This window comes from Galeopterus variegatus, unplaced genomic scaffold, assembly GCF_000696425.1.
Source record: "Galeopterus variegatus unplaced genomic scaffold, G_variegatus-3.0.2 Scaffold4932, whole genome shotgun sequence".
In the NCBI taxonomy this organism is placed as follows: Eukaryota; Metazoa; Chordata; class Mammalia; order Dermoptera; family Cynocephalidae; genus Galeopterus; species Galeopterus variegatus.
In genome coordinates, this window is record NW_007731043.1 from 143,414 (window position 1) to 167,435 (window position 24,022).

The following is a 24,022-nucleotide window of genomic DNA, read 5'->3' on the forward strand; positions in this document are numbered from 1 at the left end:
TCTTTGTTCTATCAAGGCCATCAACTGATTGGATGAGGCCCACTCTTATTATGGAGGGTAATCTGTTTTACTCAAAGTCCACTGATTTAAATGTTAATTCTCATCCAAAAACACCTTCACAAATACATCCATCATGATGTTTGACCAAATATCTGGGCATAGTGCCCCAGACGCACATAAAATTAACCATCATGGTTTGCTTCAAATATTTTTAAAGAAATAAAACATTGCAGATAGAGTTGATATCCCTCTTTATATCTCTCCCTGGGTATCCTAGTCAACAGTGACACTTTTTTATAAACTCTTTTCTTGTGACTTCAGACCCCTTTTATAAAAGAATGTATTTATTAATATTATTATTTTTTTATATTTTAAGATGTTGTGGAGCAGTTGGTAGGAGGGGGAGAGAGAAAGGGGAAAGGAAATAGGGTGGGAGGAGTATGAAAGAGGGGGGCTTGATCAAGGGCTGTGGCACCCCCTTCATTCCAGCAGGGGAGCCTAGGGTGCTTCCTGCAGGAGCTGGGTGGTCATCACTGGGCTGGTTGCAGATGTCAGATGGTGGTGGGGGGTGTGGCTGAGGCCCTTGGCCCCCCACTGACCTGGCTTAGGACCCCGGGATGCTTCCTGTGGCTGCTCAATGGTCATCAGTGGGATAGTTGCAGATGTCAGGGGGTCATGATCATACCCCTTTTAACCCTGCCACCTGATCTCCAACTTCTGGCTCAATGTGGGGGTGGGAACTAAAGACACATTTGCTGTGACCACACATTCTTTCAAGGATCTCCTAGCAGTAGATTACAGATGAGTGTGTTACCAGAACAGATATGCCAGGTCCTTGGGACTTGGAGTCATAGAAATGAACATTGAACCCAGTGTACAGCTGAGCAAGTGAGGTTTATTGAGAGAGAGCTCGTGCATGAGGGAGTCAGTATGAAAGGGAAATGCTGCTCTCCTAGTGTTCAGCATGAGGGGGTTTTCAAACCAAAAGAGCTGGATCAGGGCTTGGGAAAGAGTGCAAGGTCTCCATTCTCACAAATGGAGTCTTCCTCAGCTAGTCCAAGGTCCAAGGTGTTCTGTTGTCAGCATCGGCAGGTAGGAGCTGATGGTTATCCTCCTCTGCCGGAGCCTCATTGCTCTCTTGAGTCCTATCAAAAAATGCTTACACAAGGGGGTTAAGGAATCTTGGGGAGTGACATGTTTGTGGGACATACCGGTGTCTTTAGGGCTTATCTTTAACCCTTGTTCTCCCTAGTGTTTCCTGGAACAGGACATGGTCTGTTGTCCCTGGGGTCTCTGCTGCATTTCCAGCATGTAGACTACCACTGGGCTCTTGGTGCAAAGGACAACATGGAGTCTCTCCTGTCAGCCCTATCCTCACTCCTGCCCCAGGTTCTACAGTAAACTTCATTATGAGCCTTAGCACCAGGGACTCACTGGGAGTCACTATGTTTAAATGGTTAATGCACAGAGAAAAATTCACACATATTCATATCACAAGCCACCCATGTTTTGATGGTTCTGCCCAGAGAGTTTCATAAACTATTACATGAGCCATTTCTGCTTTACATGCTAGAGTATTGCAAAAATAAGTAAATGATAAGGGTTGGAAAAACTTGGGAGGAATAAAAGATGTCAGATAAACGCAAGGTACAGTGCACTAGCCTCCAGACAGCTTTCTGACCTGCAACCAGCTATATAAGAGGCCTAAATTCTGTGCACTCTCAGATCCCTTCCAGAGCTTAGGACTCCATGACTGGTATTTGGGGTGATAGAATCCCTAACTCAAATTCTCTCTGATTTGCTGCAGTAGCTTCTAGCCTCAGAGAGCTGGGTCTTTCCAAAGGATATCAAGTGCAGTGTAAGCTGCAGATACCTGCTCAGCTGGATAAGCCTTTAATCATGGAAAGAAGGCTTATAAAGAAGGAAATGAAAAAGCTCCTGTAAGTACGATTGAGAATAAGTTTCATTTATGACACCCCGCATTTGGTGGGTTTCATGTCATAAATGGTCTGGATATTGGCAGGGGGTAAAAAATCTATTCCTGCACTGTAGGAGAAAGCCAGAAGATTATCTGGCCACTCTCTCCTACCAGGGATGCATTATATGTGGTGCAAAGCGGGATGCTGGGGCTCTTGGGAGGATGTTTCTGCTGGCAGGGTGACATTCAAGGCATTCCTGCTCTAGATCTTCGGAGCTGAGCTCACAGCCCAGTCAGCATCTGTGGGCAAGATGCGCCATTGAAAGGGGCTGGCCCTGCTGGTGAAGAGATAGGAGACATTTCTGAAAAATGGACCCAAGGGCCCAGCATTTCAATTGCAGCCTCTTCCTCTTTTATTGTCCGCCTTACCAACTAAATAATTTATCTCCTTTTTCTTGACATCTGAACATTTTTTAAAACTAACATAGAAAACATCAAGTTTCTCAAAAGAAAATATTTTCCTCCTGTGGTAGTCTTTCTTTGAGCTGGTACATAACAAATATTGGGGAAAAATCAAGACCATAAAAAAAGAGAAAATGGTTGTGCTGTATTTCATATGTATTATAGGTATTATAATAATACCCTTTTCATCAAAGATCTTATAACAATCCCTTTTTCTGCCTCCTAAGATAATTATCTTTGAATAAGTCCTTAAGAAATGCTGGAACAAACTATATATGAATTCACATATGTTTACATGTATGTGTTTGGAGGCCAATAACACAGTACAATAATAAAGAACAGACTGTAATCAGGAATACCAACTCCTCTACATATCTCATCCAAAGAATTAGAATTTCAAAATTAATATAAATACAATTTTATATCCAAAGAATTCATTTAGGCTACTTCAAAGTGACTTGGAATTTCACAGCAAAAAATTCAAGAATTTTTATAGATTTAGAAAAGCTTAATGACTCAGAAGAAAAGCTTTTAAAAGCTAGAAACAAATTTATCCTCCGTGCAGTAACTAGTGCAAAGTGTTCTAGTGTGCCAAATAGACAAACAGAACTGGCCTGATGTAAAATTGTGAAATTTGCTAAGATTATCCTCACAGACCCCAAGGTCCTTTTCCTGCATCCAGTTCCTTTCGTGGACTTTTCCAGGGTAGCACCCTTTCTATGCTACATCCTCTTATTAAAAGCCACTGTTAGGAAAGGATCTGATAAGGATACAGTAAAGTGGAACTACCAACATGTTTTTATGCATAACTCTTCCTAACGGTATTTGCATTCTAATATGAAACAGCCTCAAGTCAAGAGAATATATGTCTACAGAATTTTATATATCTGGAATATATCAGCTTTGGACATTCTGCCTGAATTCAACATGGGCAGCAAGGGAATCTTTATTTTAAACAGTGGGTCTCAACCCTGTGGTCTTGTAAAACTTTTTCTGTGTGTGAATATTTAGTATGTTCCTTGCTTTCCTATAAATTCTATTCCAACAATGTGAGTTTAATTTTTAGATAAATGTGATTTAAGTTAATTATGGTTAGACATTTTTAACCTGCAGCATTACAGAATTACTGTGTAAATCAAAATTGAATATTATCTCAGCTACCAGAGCATCAGTGACTTCTCTTGTATTTTGGTCAAGGAGGGAGGGGCTGGGGAGAAAGCTTCTTTCTGCAGACTGAGCCACATGTCACCCCGCCATGGTTCAACACTGCTCTCTTCCTTTTAAGGGGAGATTATATTGGCATCAGACTTCGGGAAAATGAATTTGACCCAAAAGGAAGAAGGCAACTCACCTTTCTAGATGATATGGTAAAGAAAGGCATGCTGCTGCAAGACCCATATGTGTTATGTGTGTTAGGGGACAGAACAAGGATCCAATTTATAATCATAAGCAATATTGACACCCACTCCCGCTAAAAATGTCTCCTTCCTCGTCTTCTCCTCATCCTAAAATTGTCCATATGGTCATTTCATCACCCTAGACAGAAAGCTAAAAGACAGTGAGAAAATATGTCATGAGAGTTATTTGCTATGAGGAGAGAAAAGATTAAAAAACAAAATGAATACAAGGTAAAATGTTACTTACATGTTATTAAAATTTTTTTGACAAAATTAGCTCTCATGTAATTGTCGCATATAACAATTTCTTTACCATTTGCATTAGTGGGGGAAGACCAAAGAAATGAGTAATCCTAAAATCCTTTGGGTTATTCATATTGAAACCCAGACTCATATTAGGTTCTGAAAGTTCACTCCATAAAAATTAAGAAACTGTAGAAAGATCTAATTCAAAAGAAATTAGTGCAGTTGGCCAGTTAGCTTAGTTGGTTAGAATGCAGCCTTATAACACCAAGGTCACGGGTTTGGATTACCATACCAGCCAGCCGCAAAAAAAAAAAAAGAAAAGAAAAAGAAATTCATTTTCTTTCAGGCTGCCCATTGCTATCCTTGCAATAAAAAGAGAGAAAGGCACTCTCCATTTCCCTCTCCTCTCCTTTCCCTCTCTGACTAAAGCAATGCAAGGCTCACTGACTTTCAGACCTTCTCTGGAGCTAAATAAGTGATTAACTTTTATCCTTTCTATACACATATTCATCAGAGAAATGAAAAAGATTAGAACAGTGCTTCTTGAACTTGAATGAGGTCTTATTACAATGCTATTTTGGGGCTGGTTCGCTCAGTTGGTTAGAACACAGTGCTGATAACACCAAGGTCCAGGGTTCCAACCCTGTACTGGCCAGCTGCAAAGAATTTTTTTTTTTTTGTCCTTTTTGTGACTGGTAAGGGGATCGCAACCCTTGGCTTGGTGTCGCCCGCACTGCGCTCAGCCAGTGAGCACACCGGCCATCCCTATATAGGATCCGAACCCGTGGTGAGCGGCACTCCCAGTGCCGCACTCTCCCGAGTGTGCCACGGGGCCAGCTCTGCAAAGAAATTTTTATTAGAAAGTTAAGTTCAGTCCCTGTAGCAGCCAGCCAACTGTTTTGGTTCAGTAGGTCTGGGGAGGGGCTGGTAATCTGCATTTCTTTTTTTTTTTTTTCCTTTTTTTCTTTTTTCGTGACCGGTAACGGGATCACAACCCTCGGTGTCGCGCCTGTACCGCGACTGGCAATGGGATCGCAACCCTCGGTGTCGCACCCGCACCGTGCTCAACCAGTGAGTGGACCGGTCTCTATATGGGATCCGAACCCTTGGTGGGAGCGCCACCACGCTCCCAAGCGCCGCACTCTACCGAGTGTGCCACCGGGCTGGCCCGTAATCTGCATTTCTAGTGAGCAAACAGGTGTTTCCAGTGCTGCTGGTCCAGTCATCAAATTTTGGATTAGGTTTCAACACTTGAACCTGGTCCAATTCTTCCTATTTATTTATTTATTTATTTATTTATTTATTTATTTATTTGTTTATTATTATTTTAAATTTAGGTTCACTTTTCAGTTTGGTTTACTCCCTGGAATAAATAATTATATTGCTTAGAGAATGTTAGAACCCTAGAACCTGTCTAAAACTAAAACAAAACCAACCTTCGCTTTTCTGGATGTGGGGATGGAGAGGACAGAAGGAATATTTTGATAGATAAATGGTAATGATGCTTACTAAACAAGAACTCCTAGAAATTACCAGGAAAAGGCGGTCACTTTGACAGGAATGAACATGGGAACTGGTCCTCAGCTTTTTACTGTTTGTGAGACTCTCAGCAAATCACTTAATCAGGTCTCCCTCCTGTCCCTTGCTTACGCTGGTCCCTCCACCTGGGATGGCCCTCTCCATCTGTAGAGACTCTCCTGATCCTTCAAGCCCAGCTCCAACGAAGTCTCCTCTCTGAAGCCTCTACCAGGAGTCTCTACCTCCCTGGGTGGACAGAACGGCACCTCCGTCCAAGTGCCCACAACACTTCCCCTGGGCTCCTGGAAGCACCCTTCTGACATTCAACCCGCAGAATCAGAAATCGTTCTCTGTGCCCCCACCCCCACCCTCACCTTTTCCTATTTTAAAATTTAAGGAAACTGAGGCCCAGAGAGCATCAATCACTCATCCAAGGATATGCCGTGAGCTGTTGGCAATACCGAGATTTGAGCCCAGATTCCCTGATTCACAGTTTAGTATTCTTTCCACTGATGTCTCCTTTTTTTTCCGGACCACACAAATCAAATAACTGCTCTAGTAGGAGATAAATGCAATGACTGAAGATCTCTAACTATTTCTGGCTGAGCATCAGGTTATTAGATGTAGCTAATGATCCTTCCCATTCTGGACATGACAAAATGATAGAACAGGCTTAGCAGTGCCGTTGTCATTGGGTCCAGGGAGTGCTTTGGCCAGTGTCTGAGCCCGATTCTTTGCTCTCTGTGCTTTCTGCTTCCAGGCACACTATGACTTGGCCATCAGCGTTGCTTTGCAATGGCTGGACCACTCAGAAGACTTAACTTGGCTGGAGTGGGAGGAAGTGTAAGTTGAAGTAGATTTATTGTTTTTCTTATTATTGTGTGACTGTGATTAACGATAGAGGAAGTTCCAGCCCTATCCAGCATCTTCCATCCTGAGGCACTCTGATTTGAAAGCACTACAGAGTGAATATCCCTCTCCAACTAGACACCTCTTGCCAGCTTGAGGAAGTTGTATATATGTTTACATATTTTGCACCTCTGCTAATTGGCTTCTATCACATGAAAAACTGTCTCGCACAGAATGTTCTGCCTTAGAAACATGACTGTATATATTGTATATATGCCATGATTCTTAAAAAGATCAATTCTGGGCCGGCCCGGTGGCGCACTGGATAGTGCGCCGCTTGGGAAGCGCGGCGGCGCTCCCGCCCGAGGGTTTGGATCCCACACACAGACCGGTTCCCGCTCACTGGCTGGGCGAGGCGCGGGAGCAACACCGAGGGTTGCGGTCCCGTTGCCGGTCCCCGATCCGGTACGGGGGCAACACTGAGGGTTGCGATCCGTTGCCGGACACGGAAAAAGACAAAAGACAAAAAAAAAAAAAAGATCAATTCTGTGGGTAAGGACCGCAATCTTTTCCTAAGGATTATCAAACATAATTTCTTAAGCATTTAAGCAGATATGTACCAGAGCTGAGCTGTTTGCATCATAGAATAATTTCCTCTTCAGGATTATTTGCATTTTCTCTCAGGAATACTGTCCAGTCAGACTCATTCAATTGGTAAGAACATGGATAATGAGGCCAGGATCAAATAGCTTATTTCAGAGGCCAATTATTTTTTCTATTCCATGGCCTTGAACTACTACACAACTGGTCCTAGATGGATATAGCAGTTAAGTTTTATTTGCAACAAGCAGAAAATCTAATTTGAACAGCCTTAAGCAAAAAGAAGGGGGGGAGGGGGTATTTTTTATTGCCTCTTTCTGATAAGTCCATGGGTAGGTCTGTGTTAGGCATGGTTTAATTCAGAACTTAAATGATGTCAACAGGATGTACCCCTTGACTCTATTTCCTCCAGGTGAACACCATTCTTAGTTTCAGCCCACTTCATTACAACATGTAGTCCAGGGGAGGATGGGTTAAAAAACAAAATCACAGAATTGTGTCTCAATGGCTCTGTTTGCCCTGACATGAGTGATGGAATATACTGACTAGCTTAGTCCATGGTGTGTTTTCCATCCTTGGGAATCCAGGGGGCGTTGTCGGCTTAAGTGGAGTAAGGCAGGTCCCCTACTGCCTAGAGAAGGGGAAAGGATCCTGGCTGGTAAACCATAAACTTCCTCCACAGTGGCCAGTCTGCCAATGTTTGATAGCTGTGGATGAGGGCAAATTCACCATTATTGAAAGATTAAAAATTCGAAGTATATATTTCACTGATGAAAGGTCAATCACATCAATTTTATAAATAAGTGGATGGCATACAGCCATTGCAGATTACTTAGCAGGTGTCAAAAAGAACAAGAGTAAACCCTCCACCATTATTTATTCATATTCCCCCTTAGGAAAATGCCTTTTTGTGGCAGACCCATCTACCCAAATCGTAGAGAACGAGAAGCAATGATTTTATCATCTTATGCCGGAATCTTAATGGTAAGGAAAAGCATGCTATTTGCATATATGGATATTTCATATCTACTATATGTATTTTGATATTAATGCATATCTGTTACTTTTTAACCAATGTTTCTAAATGTTTAGGAGTTACTAATAGTAAATATTTTATTTTTTAAGGCATAATAGAAAGATTTTTATTTCTATACTGTATTGTGAAAACATTTACTTAAGAGGCAAAAAAAAAAAAATGAGAGACATAACTAATTGGTATCTGGAGAACTGATTTATCCATTTATTCAGAAGTCTTCTATACTGTATTGTGAAAACATTTACTTAAGAGGCAAAAAATAAAAAATGAGAGACATAACTAATTGGTATCTGGAGAACTGATTTATCCATTTATTCAGAAGTTAATTAGTGCCCATGCTACCCAAGCATAGTACTAGACATACTTAAGCTATAATAGCTTTGTTTTGTAATAAAAGAAAAGCCATGGTATGATATTACATTTGTTGTTGTTGTTTAACAGAACAGTATCCCAATTGAGGAAGTCTTTAAAATTTATGGGGCTGATTCTTCCGCCAATTCTGGTACTACCAAGGTAAGGGTGAACTGGGACTGTCAATATAAGGAATTTTGAGAGATAATTTATTTAGTTTATAAATTTGTAATGTCGTATTTTCAGGCATCAGTTGTGAAGTAACTGGGCTGGCCAGTTAGCTCAGTTGGTTAGAGCACAGTGTTATAACACCAAGGTCAAGAGTTCAGGTCCCCCTACCAGCCAGCTGCCAAAAAACAAATTATGAAATAACAGTTTTATACCAAAATGCACAAAACCAGATCTGCCATATCTTACTTGGGTAACATATGTTTGTAAAATCCCTTTCTTACGTAGAGGACTACATGGTAATAAATGTGTTTTGTGTAAGGCTGAAGAGTAGCAGGAAACAGCACCAGGCTTGGAGTCTAGCTTCTGCTCTGTTTCTCATTAATACTGTTTCTCGTGCTTTTTGTAACGTAGATCTGGTAAGTCCACACTCTTCTCTGGTAGGAGGTACTAGGTCATCTAGAACTAGGACAAGATCTACAAGGCTCACTCTCATGATCTAGTTTATTGCTGCATATTTCTCTTTTCCATGAGGCCACTTTGAAATCACTAACAGTAGAAGCAGCAATGATCTGGGAGTTCAGAGACCTGGGTTTGAGTTCTGTCTCTACTGCTCCAGTGCCCTAGATGGGTCCCTTTCTCTCCTTGATCTCCATATAGTGATTCTAAAAAGAAAAAAAGAATTAAGTATTCTGAATGATCTTTAAGTCCAGTTCAGTTTTTGCTATTTATTAATGTATGAACATTCAGTAAACATTTAAATATGGGCTGCTGTTTAGAGATGAACGACTGATCCCTTTACCTTTAGATACCTCTAGAAGAAGAAAGAGGAAAAAGAAGATGCAGTGGGGGAGGGGTGTTCAGGGGATGGGGAACCAACACCCTCACACCCAGGCCTTCCACTCACACCGTTGCTTTCAGTGTCCCCAGCTGGATTTGGAAGAGAAGACAGGGCAGAGGCAGGGTTCTCACCACAGGAACACCTGCCTCCCTTGTTCTTCTACCTGCAAGTTCAAGAGCCTACCAGGTCCACCTTGGGAGTGAAGTATTTACCAAGTGTTGTAAATTTGAAACCAACCTTCCTGTCACCAGATCCCTTATGTTACCTGACTGTAGTCCTGAGACTCAAATTCTCTGATCATTGAGGAAATCAGAACCTTCCCTCTGATCACTCTAGTTTCAGCTCACTCCACTCATTTGTTCATTCATTCATTCAATATAGTCATAGGTGCAGGGGATACAATGGTGAGCATGTCAGACAAGATTTCTTTTCTTACACATCTTATATCCTATATTGGAGCTTACCTTGGTTGAAATATAAGCCACCCCAGGCCTGATGATCCTCAGAGGCCAAGCTGCTCTTGGCCTTTAGAGAAAACCCAGTTCTCTGGGTTGCTGGGATAGCAAGCAAACCATACTGCTTCATTCCTATTTGGTTTTCTCTGCAGCTTTTTCCCTTCCAGACCCTTCTTCCCTGTCCCAACCCCCCAATACACACATATAACAACCTGAGCCCCAAACCCCTTTTTCACTCACTGTTTTCTCTCCCTCATCTTCTGGTGCCTGGGAGAGATAACCGGTTGGTCTCAACACAGGTGGCCAGAGGACAAATACAGAAAATCACATCCTGGAGAGGACAGCACTGTTAACGTCTCCAGTCTTGGCTGGGTTATCAATCAGGAAGTCATGGTGTCAAGAAACATGGTTGTCAGTGTAGCTCGAATGAGTCAGGTTCATTTAAAGCGTCTACAACAGGAAGACTTGCTGTTTAGAGGTGGGTCAGCCAGTCTCTTCCTATTCATCTGATCACTCATTTATCAATTAAAGAGCCTTTATTCAGCATCTTCTCTGCTCAGTGACACATAATCCCCATCCTCACAATCAGTTGACCAATCATGAGAATCTCTGGTGTGTACACAGACTACATAATGACCAGCTCTGAACAGAACCAGATATTATCATAGAGGGAGGCTTTCTTTTGCATGTGTTTGTTGTTGTGGGGTATGAATATTGGTTTATGTACTTATTTATATGTGAAAGGCAGTTTGTATAATGTTAAGCCCTGGGATTCTAAAGCCTGGTGGTCTGGGTTTGAATCTCAACTCCACCAGTTACAAGCAGAATAATCCTGGGCAAAATTTCTAACCTCTGTAAGTCTCAATGTCATTTGTGAAAGCAGGAACAAGAAAATGGGGTTGTTACGGGAATAAAGCAAGTTAGTACCAGTAAGGCCCTTAGTGCTTGGCACATGGTAACCTCAAAATAATAGCTATAATTATGGTTCTGGTACTCAGGGGTTGGGTATCTGATTTCTTCCATGTTTCTGTAAGTCAGGATTTCTCAACATTCTGAGCCAGATAATTCTTTGTTGTGTGCGTAGGGGTGGGGGCTAGCAGCTGTCCTGTACATTGTGGTGTGTTTAGCTGCAGACCCAGCCTCAACCCATTGGATGTAAATAGTTCTCTCTAGTCTGACAGTTAAAAATGTCTCCAGATTTTGCCAAATGTCCCTAGAAGGCAAAATCACATCTGGTTGAGAACCACCACTCTCAATATTAAAAAATTAAATAGCTAATCAAACATCCATGTATATTAGTAACACAATGTAGACTTTGCCTGTGTTGGACAACCAGTTATCACAAAGGGTATGATTGCAGCTCCCGATACAAGAATCTAAGGATCTATCCCTGTGAGCCATACAAGCTCCTCCCGCCTCCAGAATGCCAGCTCAGGCCTTTCTCTTGTGGCTACACATAAAGCTCCACTCAGGGACCTTCTCCACGTTTTGAATGAGGAATTAGCAGGACCTTTCAATGGAAATGTAGCACTTCAAAGATTAAACTGTAAGACTATTTTAAAACAGTCCTTTAGGATTTAACATACTTTCAAAAATGGTTTTAACTAGGAGATGTAGTTGTTTTAAAAAAGTATTGCTGAAGGTTCTCCTTTAATTGCTGCATATGTCTGAATGGCCTTTGACTCCTTCAGATAAAATGTCTCCTAAGCAACAGTTAAATTGCTTCCCAAGCAAAAACTCAAATCCTTATTGAATACTAATCAGATTATATAGAATTTCCGGCAACCGGAGTTGGCTACACAATACAACATGGGTACTGGGCTTAGTTAGGCTTGATGGCTTTCTCCAAGGCTATTTGCTGCCACCTAGTGATAGAAAGGCTTCAGTATTGATTCCCAACTCTATTAACCTTGGGTTCTACCTAGAGATAGGGAGCTGTTTATTTTTGTTTGTTTGTTTGTTTTCTTTCTTCTCCTTGTATATACTGTGACGTCCAAAGAAACAAGAAACATGCCTGCCTTGTTTATTACTATCTCATTAGTGCCCAGTAAATAGAACATTTTAGCAAAGAATAAAGATATGCTATAAAGAACTTTACAAAGGTGGCATTAATATCACCATGGCAGTCAGCTTAGGCTAAACTCTGCTGCAATAACAAATATCTCCCATGGCTCAGAAAATTTCAAAAACCGAGATTAGCGTCTCACTCATGCTCCCGGTCAATCGTGGTGTGGCTATGATCCCTCTCCAAATTGTGTTTATACTTGTTCCCAGAGCTGAAGGGGCACCTTCAGCTGCCAGCCCCACAGCAGAGCAAAAAGAGAGCCTGATGGAAGTACAGAATAATTCTTGAAGTTTCTATGCAAAATACCACAGGCCACTTCTCCTTAACATTTCATTGGCTAGAGAAAAGTCACATGGATAAATATCATAAGGATAAGGTTGTAAGGTCATTCACAGGGAAGGAAGATTTTTATTTCAAATATTACGATGTACTACATTTTCATTATTCAAATGGGGGAACTGACAGTGTATGAGATAACACAATTTGGCAAATCTTATAGCTAGCATCTAAATTTAGGTTTTTTGGTTTCCTATAAAAATGATTTTCCCACTAATATTCATTTCCTCTACTCCAACTTATGTCAGTCATCAGCTGTTTTTGCTGATAGGGAGCTTTTTCCTGCTGAGGACTCGGGACCCCCAGAAAAAAAATTCAGCTAAGGGTCTTACACAAATGAGGGTTATTTACAACTAGCTTCAGATGAATATAAAATGTGCTACTCAATTTTAAGCAGAAAAAAATGAAGCATAAATGTTCCTCCAACAAATAAAGCAAGCAATAAAAATATTCTTCAGCTCCATTTGATGGAGAAAGAGGGGGGAGAAAAGGGAGGCAGAAAGAACAAAAAAACGAGTGCAATAGAGAGAGGAAAGAGACAAGGTGAAGAGAGAACACCAGAACTTCTGCCTCCTTCTTTCTTCCTGAAGCCATCACCCAGCATCTGACGGCCATCACTCAAGCCCGTCCTAACCAACATCATGCTTTTCAGAGGCAAACAGATGGTGTCCAGTCCCAGCTCTGTCACTTGCTACCTGTGTGGCCTTGGATAAGTTATTTAACTTCTCTGATTCACAGCTTCCTTATATGTAAATAGGCCTGCCTAAACAGGCCTGGTTACACTTACCCAATCACACTAGGTTTTTCTGAGGACTCCATGAGAACACACATGTCAAGCACATAGTGGTGACAGAAGGGCAGCCTTCCAGATTTGTGCTGTCATTGCCATGCCCATTCCCACTCAGGACGGCCAGCTTCCTTCCTCCTGACAGCAACATGACCTCTGTAAGGGCCCCTGCCCTCTCACGCTTCTTCCAATAACCTGCCCTGTGTCTTGTTCTCTCGGAGGATGCTGACTCAGACGGAATTGTGCAGAAATGACAAAATGTTTTCATGATATGGGGAGGAACATACGTTTTAATCAAAAATTCAATATTGACAGATCTTAATAATGAGATATTAAAAATGCACCTTTAATATTAATTATGTCCAAATGAATACTTACCATATATGTTTAAAACAGAAAGACTAAGCAAACAATTCCACCAAGTGTATGAAATGGAACAGTATCAACAGTTTTGAAGCTTTCTGTGTACTTCCCTAGTCTTCTACTTTTCCTCTCACCCCAGGTTACCACTATCTTGAATTATGTGTTTATCCTTCTCTATTACTTCTTTATAGTTTTACCGTACATGCACCTTTAATCAATATAGTGCTTAATCTCTCACTTTAAAAAATGTTGTACAAATAGAATAATCACAAATGTGGCATTCTATGGTTTTCTTTTTTCACTCAACATTATGTTTCAGAAATTTATCCATGTTATGGCACATTTATTTTCACTGCATATAGTATTCCGCTCTAGGAACAAATCACAATGTATTTATATATTCTGTTTTAGAGATTCAGGGTTTTTTTATATGTTTCTGGTTACATAGTGAAAGAGTTTCTGTATGGTGTATGCCTAGAAGTGAAATTGCTAAGCCGTAGGGTACACAAAGCCAAATTGTTTTCCAAAATGGTTGTACCAATTATAATTCTACCAGCAATGTAGGTAATCTACATTGATATTTTCAGGCTTTTTAAGTTTTGTCAGTCTGTTAAGTGTATTATAGTATTTCACTGTGATTTTAATTTGCGTTCCCCTGATACCAATAGACAACCATTCATATGCTTCTCCCATAAAGTACCTATTAAACTCTTTTGTCTATTTTTCTATTGGGTTATTTGTATTTTTCTTTTTTCTTAATACAGAGTCTCAATTTTTAGAAAAAACTTCTATAGGATAGAACCAGTCAAATTCTAGATTTGCCAATACTTCTATTTGAAATTTGCCCTTTTTTTCATAAACATAAAGATGTTCTGAAAATATAACTTTGCAACATCCCAACCACATTGCAAAACTTCTTGGAAAGGCAAAACTGTCTTTCCAACCACATGCACTGCTTTTACTTTGGAAAATCTGATTTCTGTTAAGCGTATATTCAATTGCTTTGACACTTAGGATTAGAAATGCCTCACCTTCCATCTCAGTGATATCATAATGATGTTTTCGTAAGTTACTGCTCCAGGTTGAAAGGTAGGTGACAATTACTGCCTATTCCCCTTATCCCTTAATGATATATGCCCTATCCAGGCCTTCTTTGTGCCAGTTCCTATATGCACTACACAGCCCCTTCCTCTCCTCCTCCTCAGCCTTACAGTCAAGAAGTCTTGTTGCATGTGCTTTGGACATAATTTGACATTCAGTAAGTACTTGAATTGAGAAATGATCATAATGATACTTTTTATTGAAACAACGAAGATATTAGTGCGTTCATGTTCACAGGTGTTTCATGTGCCTCATCAATGGGCTGTGATTAAGGACTCTGGGTTGACTGAACAGGCCAAGTGCTGTAACTGGCAGATGTTAACAACATAAACTGTGTGCAGCTTTTAAAAGTAGGGTTCTTTTCCTTTCAGGTTCACCGAGCTCCCTCTTTCCGTCTCTCCTTGCACCCCTTTGCCATGTTAACAGCACCCAAAGCAGCAGAATATGCCCGCAAACACAGTAAGCCTCTTTACTTTCATCTGCTTAGAGAAGTTTAAGTAAAATTAGGAGGTTGGCTCACAGGGTAAGGTCAAAGTTGTAATGGGAATTAGATCTCTCCGGTTGACTTAAAAAGAACCAGGAGCTTTTATGACCTGATTTTCCTCCATTACCAAAATCAGAGAAGTCTTATTTTTCAGACCCTTTGGTGATGGGAGCAAAGCACTCCAGAAGGGAAGAATCTAATACTGTGGGTGGACACATTTTTTTAAAGTTTTATGTACAGATATGGCTACTATATGTGTCTGTAGGTGTCAAGTCAAGAAAGGGAGCAGCAACAAATAAAAAGACCACCAGCGCTCGACAAAGGAAGCAAATGCCACAGAATGGAAATTATCAAAAAGATTTTCAGACACACAGCCGAAGAGCAAAGTAGGTCAAAAATATAAATTGGACCTAACTGATAGCAGATGTTTTGGGAGTACTTTACTTATTTTGTGGCTAAGTCTAGCCTTTGGAGTCAGATGCTCTGGGTTTGAATGTGAAGCCTACTACTACCAGCTGTGTGACTTCAGGTGAGCTACTTAACCTCTCTGTGCCTTAATTTCCTCCTCTGCAAAATGGGAATAATAATGGTACCTACCTCTTAAGGTTGCTGGGATGATTAATTGAGATGATGCATGTGAAGAGGTTAGTACAGATCTTGGCACAGAATAAACCCCTAAGTAAATATTACTTGTTATTATCTTTTTGACATTTGAAAAGTACTAGTCACAAGTTAATTGGCTGTTCTTCTATTGATTCAAATAAGTATGCTGAGGAGAAGGTTTATATTAATATCTGTATCCCAAATGTTTCTATTTTTGGTCCCTCTCTCACTAATGAGAATTTTATCTTTTCCTGATTGGCATCTCCCTTGCTTCTGCCTTGTCCATCTGATTCCTGATTTTTATGTTACAGAATTCAGAGAATGGTCATAGATAGACAGGACTGGAGAGAAAGGAGAAAGGGAGGAGGTTTCTTTCTGCCTGGGGCTGTAATGTGCAAAGTGAAAAGAAATTTTAAAGAGAAGTCAGAGAGATCAAGTTGGTCAACATAATAAAAGCTGAGAGGGGAGAGAATCAGAAAAGCGCTACAGCTGGGTGTCTGAGATATTTGAGGGCTTTGTTGAATGAGAGATTCTGGATGAGCTGGAGGATTGTAAGGTAGGAAAGGGAGAAGAGAATTTTGAAGATTAATATACTGAGTTATGAATTGGGTTTGCATCAAGAAACACAAGTGAAAATTGAAATCCTTTTCATTTAGTTTGGTTGCTGCACTGTGCATTTTTAAAATATGAATCTCTGAATAGATTGGGCTACATGGGGCTTTAAATTTGTTCAAGTTTCAGAGACAAACCATTGACTGGTTAGAAATATAACTTTATCAGATCAACTGCCTGGATTCTTTGGTCATATTAGGGGTTTTGTTTTGTTTTGTTTTGTTTTTTTGGTGGCTGGCCAGTATGGGGATATGAACCTTTAACCTTAGTGTTACAATGCTGAGCCCTAACCAACCAAGCTAAGCAGCCAGCCCTTAAGCATTATACTATTAACAGAACGATTGCACTAGCGGGAAATCATCACCATATTGGGTTTTCTTTTAAAGGTATTTGTTAAAATGAGATTTGACAGATTTTATAGATTTTTATAGATTTTTTAGAACCATATCTTTATTTCAGAGAACTTTTTGAAACAAGATGAGGTCATTTTTTATATGAATTTGGAGACAGCAAGCTTTAGAAAGGAAAACAACAATCAATCAAAAACAGTAAACTCCAGATATAACACACATAAACACCTGTGCACACAAACATACTGACAATCTGGACTTCAAAACTTAATCATGAAAAAATAGATCTCTGAAACAGGGGTTTAGACCCCCTGAGACTCATCTATGGACCCCATGTAATGAAAACCTGGCTCTAAAGATTACTCACTGGTATATTATTTTTAAAATATAACTTCACTCCATATATGTTTCTTTTAAGCCACTGAGGATTGTTGGCTTCTCGGTGGAAGCAGATCTTTTATTTCCTGATTATTTCTCAAATGTATATAAATTTTCAGTGAAAATTCAGTAATTATTGCCATTAGTGAATTGACAATAGTTGTATGGTCCTTAGGTGACCACTATAAAACCACTGTGTCTTGTCTGTACGGATCAAGAGACTCATTTCTATAAGCTGATTGATGCTTTTAAGCCCAGGAGTGTCAGGAGAAGGGCCAGGTCCTCTGAAATGGATCCCTTCCATCAAGGGCCCTTCTTGATAATCAAACAACAGAAAATCCACTTGTGTGTTTGGTTTTTTTCCATGCTTTATTATTTGTGTATTTTATGCATTTTTTCCAACTCCTGGGTAATATAGTTTTTAAACTGGTTTTAAAAGTTATAATAGTAATACATAGTAATAGTAATTTTATAATAATAGCAAATAATAGTAAAAATTTCAACCATACAGAAAATGTAAAGTGAAAAGTAAAAGACTACCTCTTCACCACACTCCTTTCCCACACCTTAAAAATAACTACTGTTAATATTTCTTATGATATGTTGCTTTGTTGCTTCACCCCCCCATGATTTATCACCCCACTTCCCCTGGGTGGTGGAGACGCAAAGGATTACTCAAAGCCCATCTCTTCTGAGCAGTGAGAGACCCTGAAATGGTTAATCTCCTGCTGGAACCCTCAAGCAAGAGGCATCCCTTCCTTGGAAAATTAACCCCAAATTGGGGTTCTCTTCCTGCATTTATTTTCCAGACCAGGAGGTTACAGGAAGAGAACATAGGTGGGGTTATAGTTTAACAATATAGGCTGGTAACTTTCAGTGAAACAAACCAGATGACATTCCATTAGACAATTAAGTGATCTTACAGTAATTTCTCAGTATCTTTACATAACAATCACTAACTAGTCTGTCCTTGAGCCAGCAACCTTGCTGTGCCACAAATCTTTATCTTACACCAGAGACTTTATAGCCTGAGGAAAATTTCCAGTCCTCTGCCAGGTCAATATTTGAAACTGCAAGGCTTTGGAAAACCAGGCCCTGTGAAGTACATATGCTTTATAGTATATTCCACAGTGATAGTAAAATATTTGCTACAGATAAATGTATAAATATACATATATAGTTTCATTGGCTTGTTAGAACTTTTAATTAAAGAAATAAATATTTTACTAAATGGATGAAAAATATGCTTCCACAGTTTGATGTTTAAAGAATTTTTTCATTTTATATATTTGGGCTTAGTTTTTTTCTTTAGGATTTGTAGATATTATGTCTTTTTTTTTTTTTTTTTTTTTTTTGAAGAACAACTTTTTAATCTCAAGATTAAAAACAATACTTTATTCAGAATTTTCTGTTTATTTTCAGCCACTGAATTTCTTCATAAAGTAAGGAAAAATTATAAAAACAAACAAACTAGGTTTTCTGGGAAATAGTTTTAAAGATTTCTTTTTTATTGTACTGGCATTAGTAGATGATTTATTAGTCAAAATAGGTGGGAACAGCATCATTTCCTAGGAAAATGTCAATACTGGTCACATTACTAGGAAATGAATTTGGAATGGACAGGAACATACCAAAGAGCTAGCAGACACCAGACTGCAGACACCGGACTTCCTGAGTCCTGGCTGGCCACTTAATAACTTGGGTGAGTTACTTATTCTCTCTATGCTTCAGTTTCTAATCTATAAAAAGAAAATCATAAGAATACCTATCTCATAGAGTTGTTAGAAGGACTAAATGAGTTAATATATGTGTAAAGGCTTAGAAAAGTGCCAGGACCATAGCAAGCACTAATATAATTACTCCCTTTATTACTGCTCCTGAAGAATTCACAATATCATGGAAGGAAACAAGACAGAGAGGGGAAAATTTATGTTTAAATTCAAAGCAATATATCAGAAAGTCAAAATGATATGCTACAAGCATAATACATTCATGCTAAGGGGCCCAAAACTGATTTGGTTTGGGTAGAGTTGGTCAAAAGAAGTATAAGTTTGTTATTATTTTTTTAATTTGGAAATAATTTCAAGCTTAGAGAAAACGTTGCAAGGAAAGTACAAAGAACCTGCATATTCCTTTTACCCAGATTCACCAATTGTTAACGTTTTGTTCCATTAGCTTTATCATTGTCTCTCTGTCTCTCTCTCTGTATGTACACACTTTTTTTCTGAGCCATTAGCAGTTATATACACCTTACCACTTTACCTCTCTGTACTTCAGTATGTATTTCCTAAGAACAAAGTCATTCTCTTAAATAACCACAGTACAGTTACCAACTTCGGAATATAACATTGGTACTTCAATCTCCCATCTACATACCAATTTTGTCAACTGACCCAATAATGTCCTTTTAAAGCATTTTTTCCTTGTGTACAGGATCCAGTGTGGGATCACATATTGCATTTAGCTGAGAAATATAACTGGATTTCCAAATCTATCAGAATAGTTCCATGGAAATTTTTTTGTACCTACATTCATCTAATCCATTTTAGCAAGTTAGTATCTGACATGTGACCTTAACTTCCTATAGACTGAAAGCTAATGTCTGTGTCTATGTTAAATTGATGTCTTGATACCCAAATCATCTTTTTATTCTGCAGGTCACTTAGAAACTTGGAATTGAACCATGGAACTTCATAAGTTTCTGGGAGCAGACAAGAAATATCATCTTAAAACTGCAGCTCTTGCCAGCACATTTTTCTTTACAGTTAGCTTTTGATGCCAACTCCATTGAAATGTTATTTTTGATGTTGAGTTTTCTTCTCTTAGAAGCACATTGCACAGCTACATTTTGATAAGAAAAAAACGTGTGCATCTTATGTCACTTCATTGTGACTGGAATACTTTTGGAAAATTCAGAGAGTATATAGTGTTTCTGTGTCAGAGCTAGCTGGCTTTGTAGCATATTTTACAAATGTGTAGCATTGAATATTGCACGGTGGTGGAGTAGGAGTCAGTTTTCCAAAGTTTTAATCCAAAATAAAATTGATATGTCATTGATTGCCTTTACTATGTTCACATATGGGAAAAAATTCAAATCATTTCAATAAAGCATTAAAAGAAAAATGCGTGCAGGCTTGCTCTCAGCAGAATATAGGGACTACTAGGAAAAGAAAATGTTATAGGTTTTTGGTACCTTTCCAAAAATGCTGGTTAGGTGCGTGGCTTAGCCTGTCAATGTATGTAATAGCAATTTGATAAAATGAATGTCGGTACAGATTATACCTTTCTTAAGGTTTTGGTGAATCATCTTTCTGCAGAACAGTTTTCATTGGCATGTGCAAAAACACGCATTGGGTTTGTTGACTTCTGCTGAAAATAGTGGTGTGTTCCCATGTGGGCTTGTGGCTGGGGATACCAATGCAGACTTTTCACACTGAGTTTAATTACGGTTATGACAGATTTACCAGTAGACCTTCAGCATTAGACAAAGGAGGGTATCAGTGACCTGAGGTCCCTGCATACACTGCCAGATGTCCAGCATCATAAAACTTTGCCCAGTTTTCTTTTGTCTAGCTCTGCTAGTTTTGGGGAAATTTTTTTTCTTTGTGGCTATTACTGTCTCTCCTTTCACCATCTCTATATTTGCTTTATGTGCTGCCTGAGGATTTTCACAAATGGCATTGTGAACATACTTCTGGCTGTGGTTGGAGACACTTTTAGAGTCCCTCCATGGGTCTGAAGCACAAAAGTATTCAATTTCATTTTTCTACGTACATATGAGATGACGAAAGATGATCTGGGGTTTGGAATTTTCCTCTACCCCTGCATATCTGAGGAGTACTTCTAAATCAATAGGTTGGCAGCGATGGTTAATGCTCTTCAGGCAGTCACTGGGGTTCAATGAAACAGTGACACTTTGGGGAGAGAAAACACAGGCAAATTGTGCTAGTTTTAAAAACAAAAAGCAGCCCTAAAAGATAGGTGGCAGGGGCAGGGGAATGGAAGGATCCTGTGTATTTTCCTGCTCTTTGAATGTCTCACAGACTCTCGAGAAATCTCTTTATTTTCAGCTAAAGATGTGTTTAATCTCAAGACAAAATATACCTATTTCCAAAATTTACCACTTTTACCAGCAACTCAAAGTCATACATTTAAAAATTGATTTTATTATTTTTCATCTCATTAATGTAACATATATTTATAACAGGAAACTAAGGGAATAGAAAGCAGAAAAACAAAAAAATTAAAACATAAAATTAGGACCTATAATCTTGCCATTCATTGATAACCATGATTGACATGTTGATGTATATACACAGTTCTAATCTTTTTTTCCCTACATAAACATATGCAAAATCTTTTTTATCAAATCCATATCACACTGATGAAGTAATTTAAGAAATGTAATTATCTTTCAATTGGAAAATTTTTTATTTGGGATATTTTGTTGCCCCTTTGCACTTCGAGTTTTTCTGGAACTCATATAATTCTCATGAGTTACCTCCGATGGAACCACCAACCTCCATCTCAGCAGTTTCCATAGGCAAACATTGCAAAATGCTGGGCATGTAATGTATTTCCAGCGAGCTGCATAGGATGAGAAGTGCGCCCTTTGTCTCCAAGGTCATAATGGCTCTGCTGACTTCAATGCCTTTCACTGGAGCTAGTGAGGACAACTCGAAAATGCCAGAGAGAATGAGAGCCCCCTGCCCCATGATCTCAAATGGAAAAAAAAAAGAGAACACAGAAATCCCTTTACGCACTACCCCAGGTCCCTTTTGTGTTGTTCTTGCCAACACAGCAGCCGTCCTGCTATATATACCAGCTGCCACACTTGTCCCCATCACTCTGGACGCTGACCATCGCTGTCAACAACCATGGGGAAGGTGAGCCAATCAAGTGCCATATCATGTCTACCGAGTGTCTGCTGTGTGTGGGGATGTACCTTCCAGCTGACTGTCTGCTGTCACCTTATTTTCCACCGCAGATCACCTTCTACGAGGACCGGGGATTCAAGGGCCGCTGCTATGAGTGCAGCAGCGACTGCCCCAACCTGCAGCCCTACTTCAGCCGTTGCAACTCCATCCGGGTGGACAGTGGCTGCTGGATGCTCTACGAGCGCCCCAACTACCAGGGCCACCAGTACTTCCTGCGGCGTGGCGAGTACCCCGACTACCAGCAGTGGATGGGCCTCAGCGACGTGGTCCGCTCCTGCCACACAATTCCTTATGTGAGTCTTGCTTCAACCTAACTACTGTGAAAGCTTCAGTGATCACTGTCCATCAATTCCTGTTTATAAAAGTCAGTTTTTTCCAATTCGGGACTACGACTACCAGCAGTGGATGGGCCTCAGCGACGTGGTCCGCTCCTGCCACACAATTCCTTATGTGAGTCTTGCTTCAACCTGTGAAAGGTTCAGTGATCACTGTCCATCAATTCCTGTTTATAAAAGTCAGTTTTTTCCAATTCGGGACTAATATTCACAGTAAGGATAGCAAGGCCTGACCCTCAAACATTAAAGAAAAGTGTGAACAGTAATATGTCTGTTTTTCTTATGTAAGAACATCAATATTGTTTTAGGGCACAAGAAATCACAGGAACATAGACTTTAAAATGCAACTTGGTAGCATCAAGGTGATTCCTAATTTTTAAATAAAAATCACCTTGTTCGGTAAAGAAAAAAAAATCTACCTAGATCATTCTTTTCTAGTGAAAAAAAAATTAACAGATCATGGGAGCACAATATAGGCACAATGTATTCTGACTGTATTGGTGATTTTTTTCACTACATTCTATAAACATGCTGATCTAGAAACTAGAACAATATGTTTCAGCTTGTGTGGCCTCATATTTTCCAGCAGTCATTATGAACTAGTTGTTTACAAGGGTCAGAGACAGATTGTTGATTCGGATTCACAGGACATGCTCCTCACCAAAGAGTTGCTTCCTGTTTTTTAATCAGGTGAAGCATGTGTTTATGCTTTCTGATGGCAACAAATTATGTGGTGTGGCCAAGAGATTAAAGAACTGAAATAAAATTTAGGCTAGAAAAAAATCCACAGATACAAACCTGTTATGTCTGGAACACCAGAGTCAAGGGATTGCTGGAGGGATTAGAGTAGCTGAAGTCCCAGGCAAGATTAGTCAAGAAAAGGTGCATTTCCTTCAAGACAGGAACTTGAAACAGAATGTCAAAAGTAGAGAAGGTCAAACGTGCTTGGTTAGGTCATCTGGTAGGAAAAGTGTTAACCTAAGAGTTAAATAGCCTGACTTCTTATCCTGCCCCTGCCACTTACTGGTAGAGTGACCAACTTAGCCTAGTTTTCCAGGGCCCTTTTTAGCACTGAATGTCTTCCATCCCAGAAAGCCCCTCAATTTCATTTTTTTTTTAAATTTTATTTTGTCGATATACAATGAGGTTGATTATTGTGGCCCATTACTGAAACCCCCCTCCCTCCTCCCTCTCCCCCTTCCCACCCAACAGTATCCTTTCTGTTTGCTTGTTGTATCAACTTCAAGGAGTTGTAGTTGTTAAGCCCTCAATTTCAATTGGTTTATTTTTTTGAGCAAGTCACTTCCTATCCTCTCTGTGACTAAATTACCTTATTGAAAACTACAAGTAATAATAAATTCCCATCTTAGTAAAACCATGGATAATTGTGATAAAACTATGGGAAAAGACTGTGAACACACAGTCTTTTCCCTTTAAATTATTGTACAAATGTAAATGTGAGAAATTAATGTTTCCTTAGTGTCCCTCAAACTCATCACCACAATATGGCCATCTTTATTTTGGACTCCAATATGAATTTTTATTGAGACTCAATTATCAATGATTCTATTATGCAGAGATACTAATAAGTGCTATCCTGCATATCTCTGGAATTTCTTTCCACTATAGAAGAGCTGCTCTCCCAGAGTGTTTGTTCCTTTTCCAAATTTATATAAGCAAAAATAATGTTCTGTCCCAGTTGACTTCTTTGTAGAAATTGATAAGCTGATTCTAAAATCCATATGGGATTGCAAGGGACCCAGAATAGCCAAAACAGTCTTGAGAAAGAACAAAAAGTCAGAGTATTTACACTTCCCAATTTCAAAACTT

The 24,022-nt window shown here is 39.5% G+C and overlaps 2 protein-coding genes across 2 annotated transcripts; both read left to right on the forward strand.

Annotated features, from left to right (window-relative positions):
- Positions 1-1,816: 1,816 nt before the first annotated feature.
- Positions 1,817-20,043, forward strand: LOC103604039 (chromosome unknown open reading frame, human C2orf80). Its single transcript, XM_008588628.1, is given in 9 exon segments — positions 1,817-1,940; positions 3,666-3,747; positions 6,302-6,384; positions 7,887-7,974; positions 8,468-8,539; positions 14,865-14,952; positions 15,243-15,287; positions 15,290-15,363; positions 19,578-20,043. Coding segments are annotated over 9 exon segments (582 nt in total). The 5' UTR covers positions 1,817-1,899; the 3' UTR covers positions 19,587-20,043.
- Positions 20,044-21,720: 1,677 nt separating this feature from the next.
- LOC103604041 (gamma-crystallin B-like) lies at positions 21,721-22,150 on the forward strand (the record flags this gene model as incomplete). The annotated part of the gene is made up of 2 exons (XM_008588631.1): positions 21,721-21,806; positions 21,908-22,150. Coding segments are annotated over exons 1-2 (252 nt in total), but the record flags the coding sequence as incomplete, so codon positions are not given.
- Between the last annotated feature and the right edge of the window lie 1,872 nt (positions 22,151-24,022).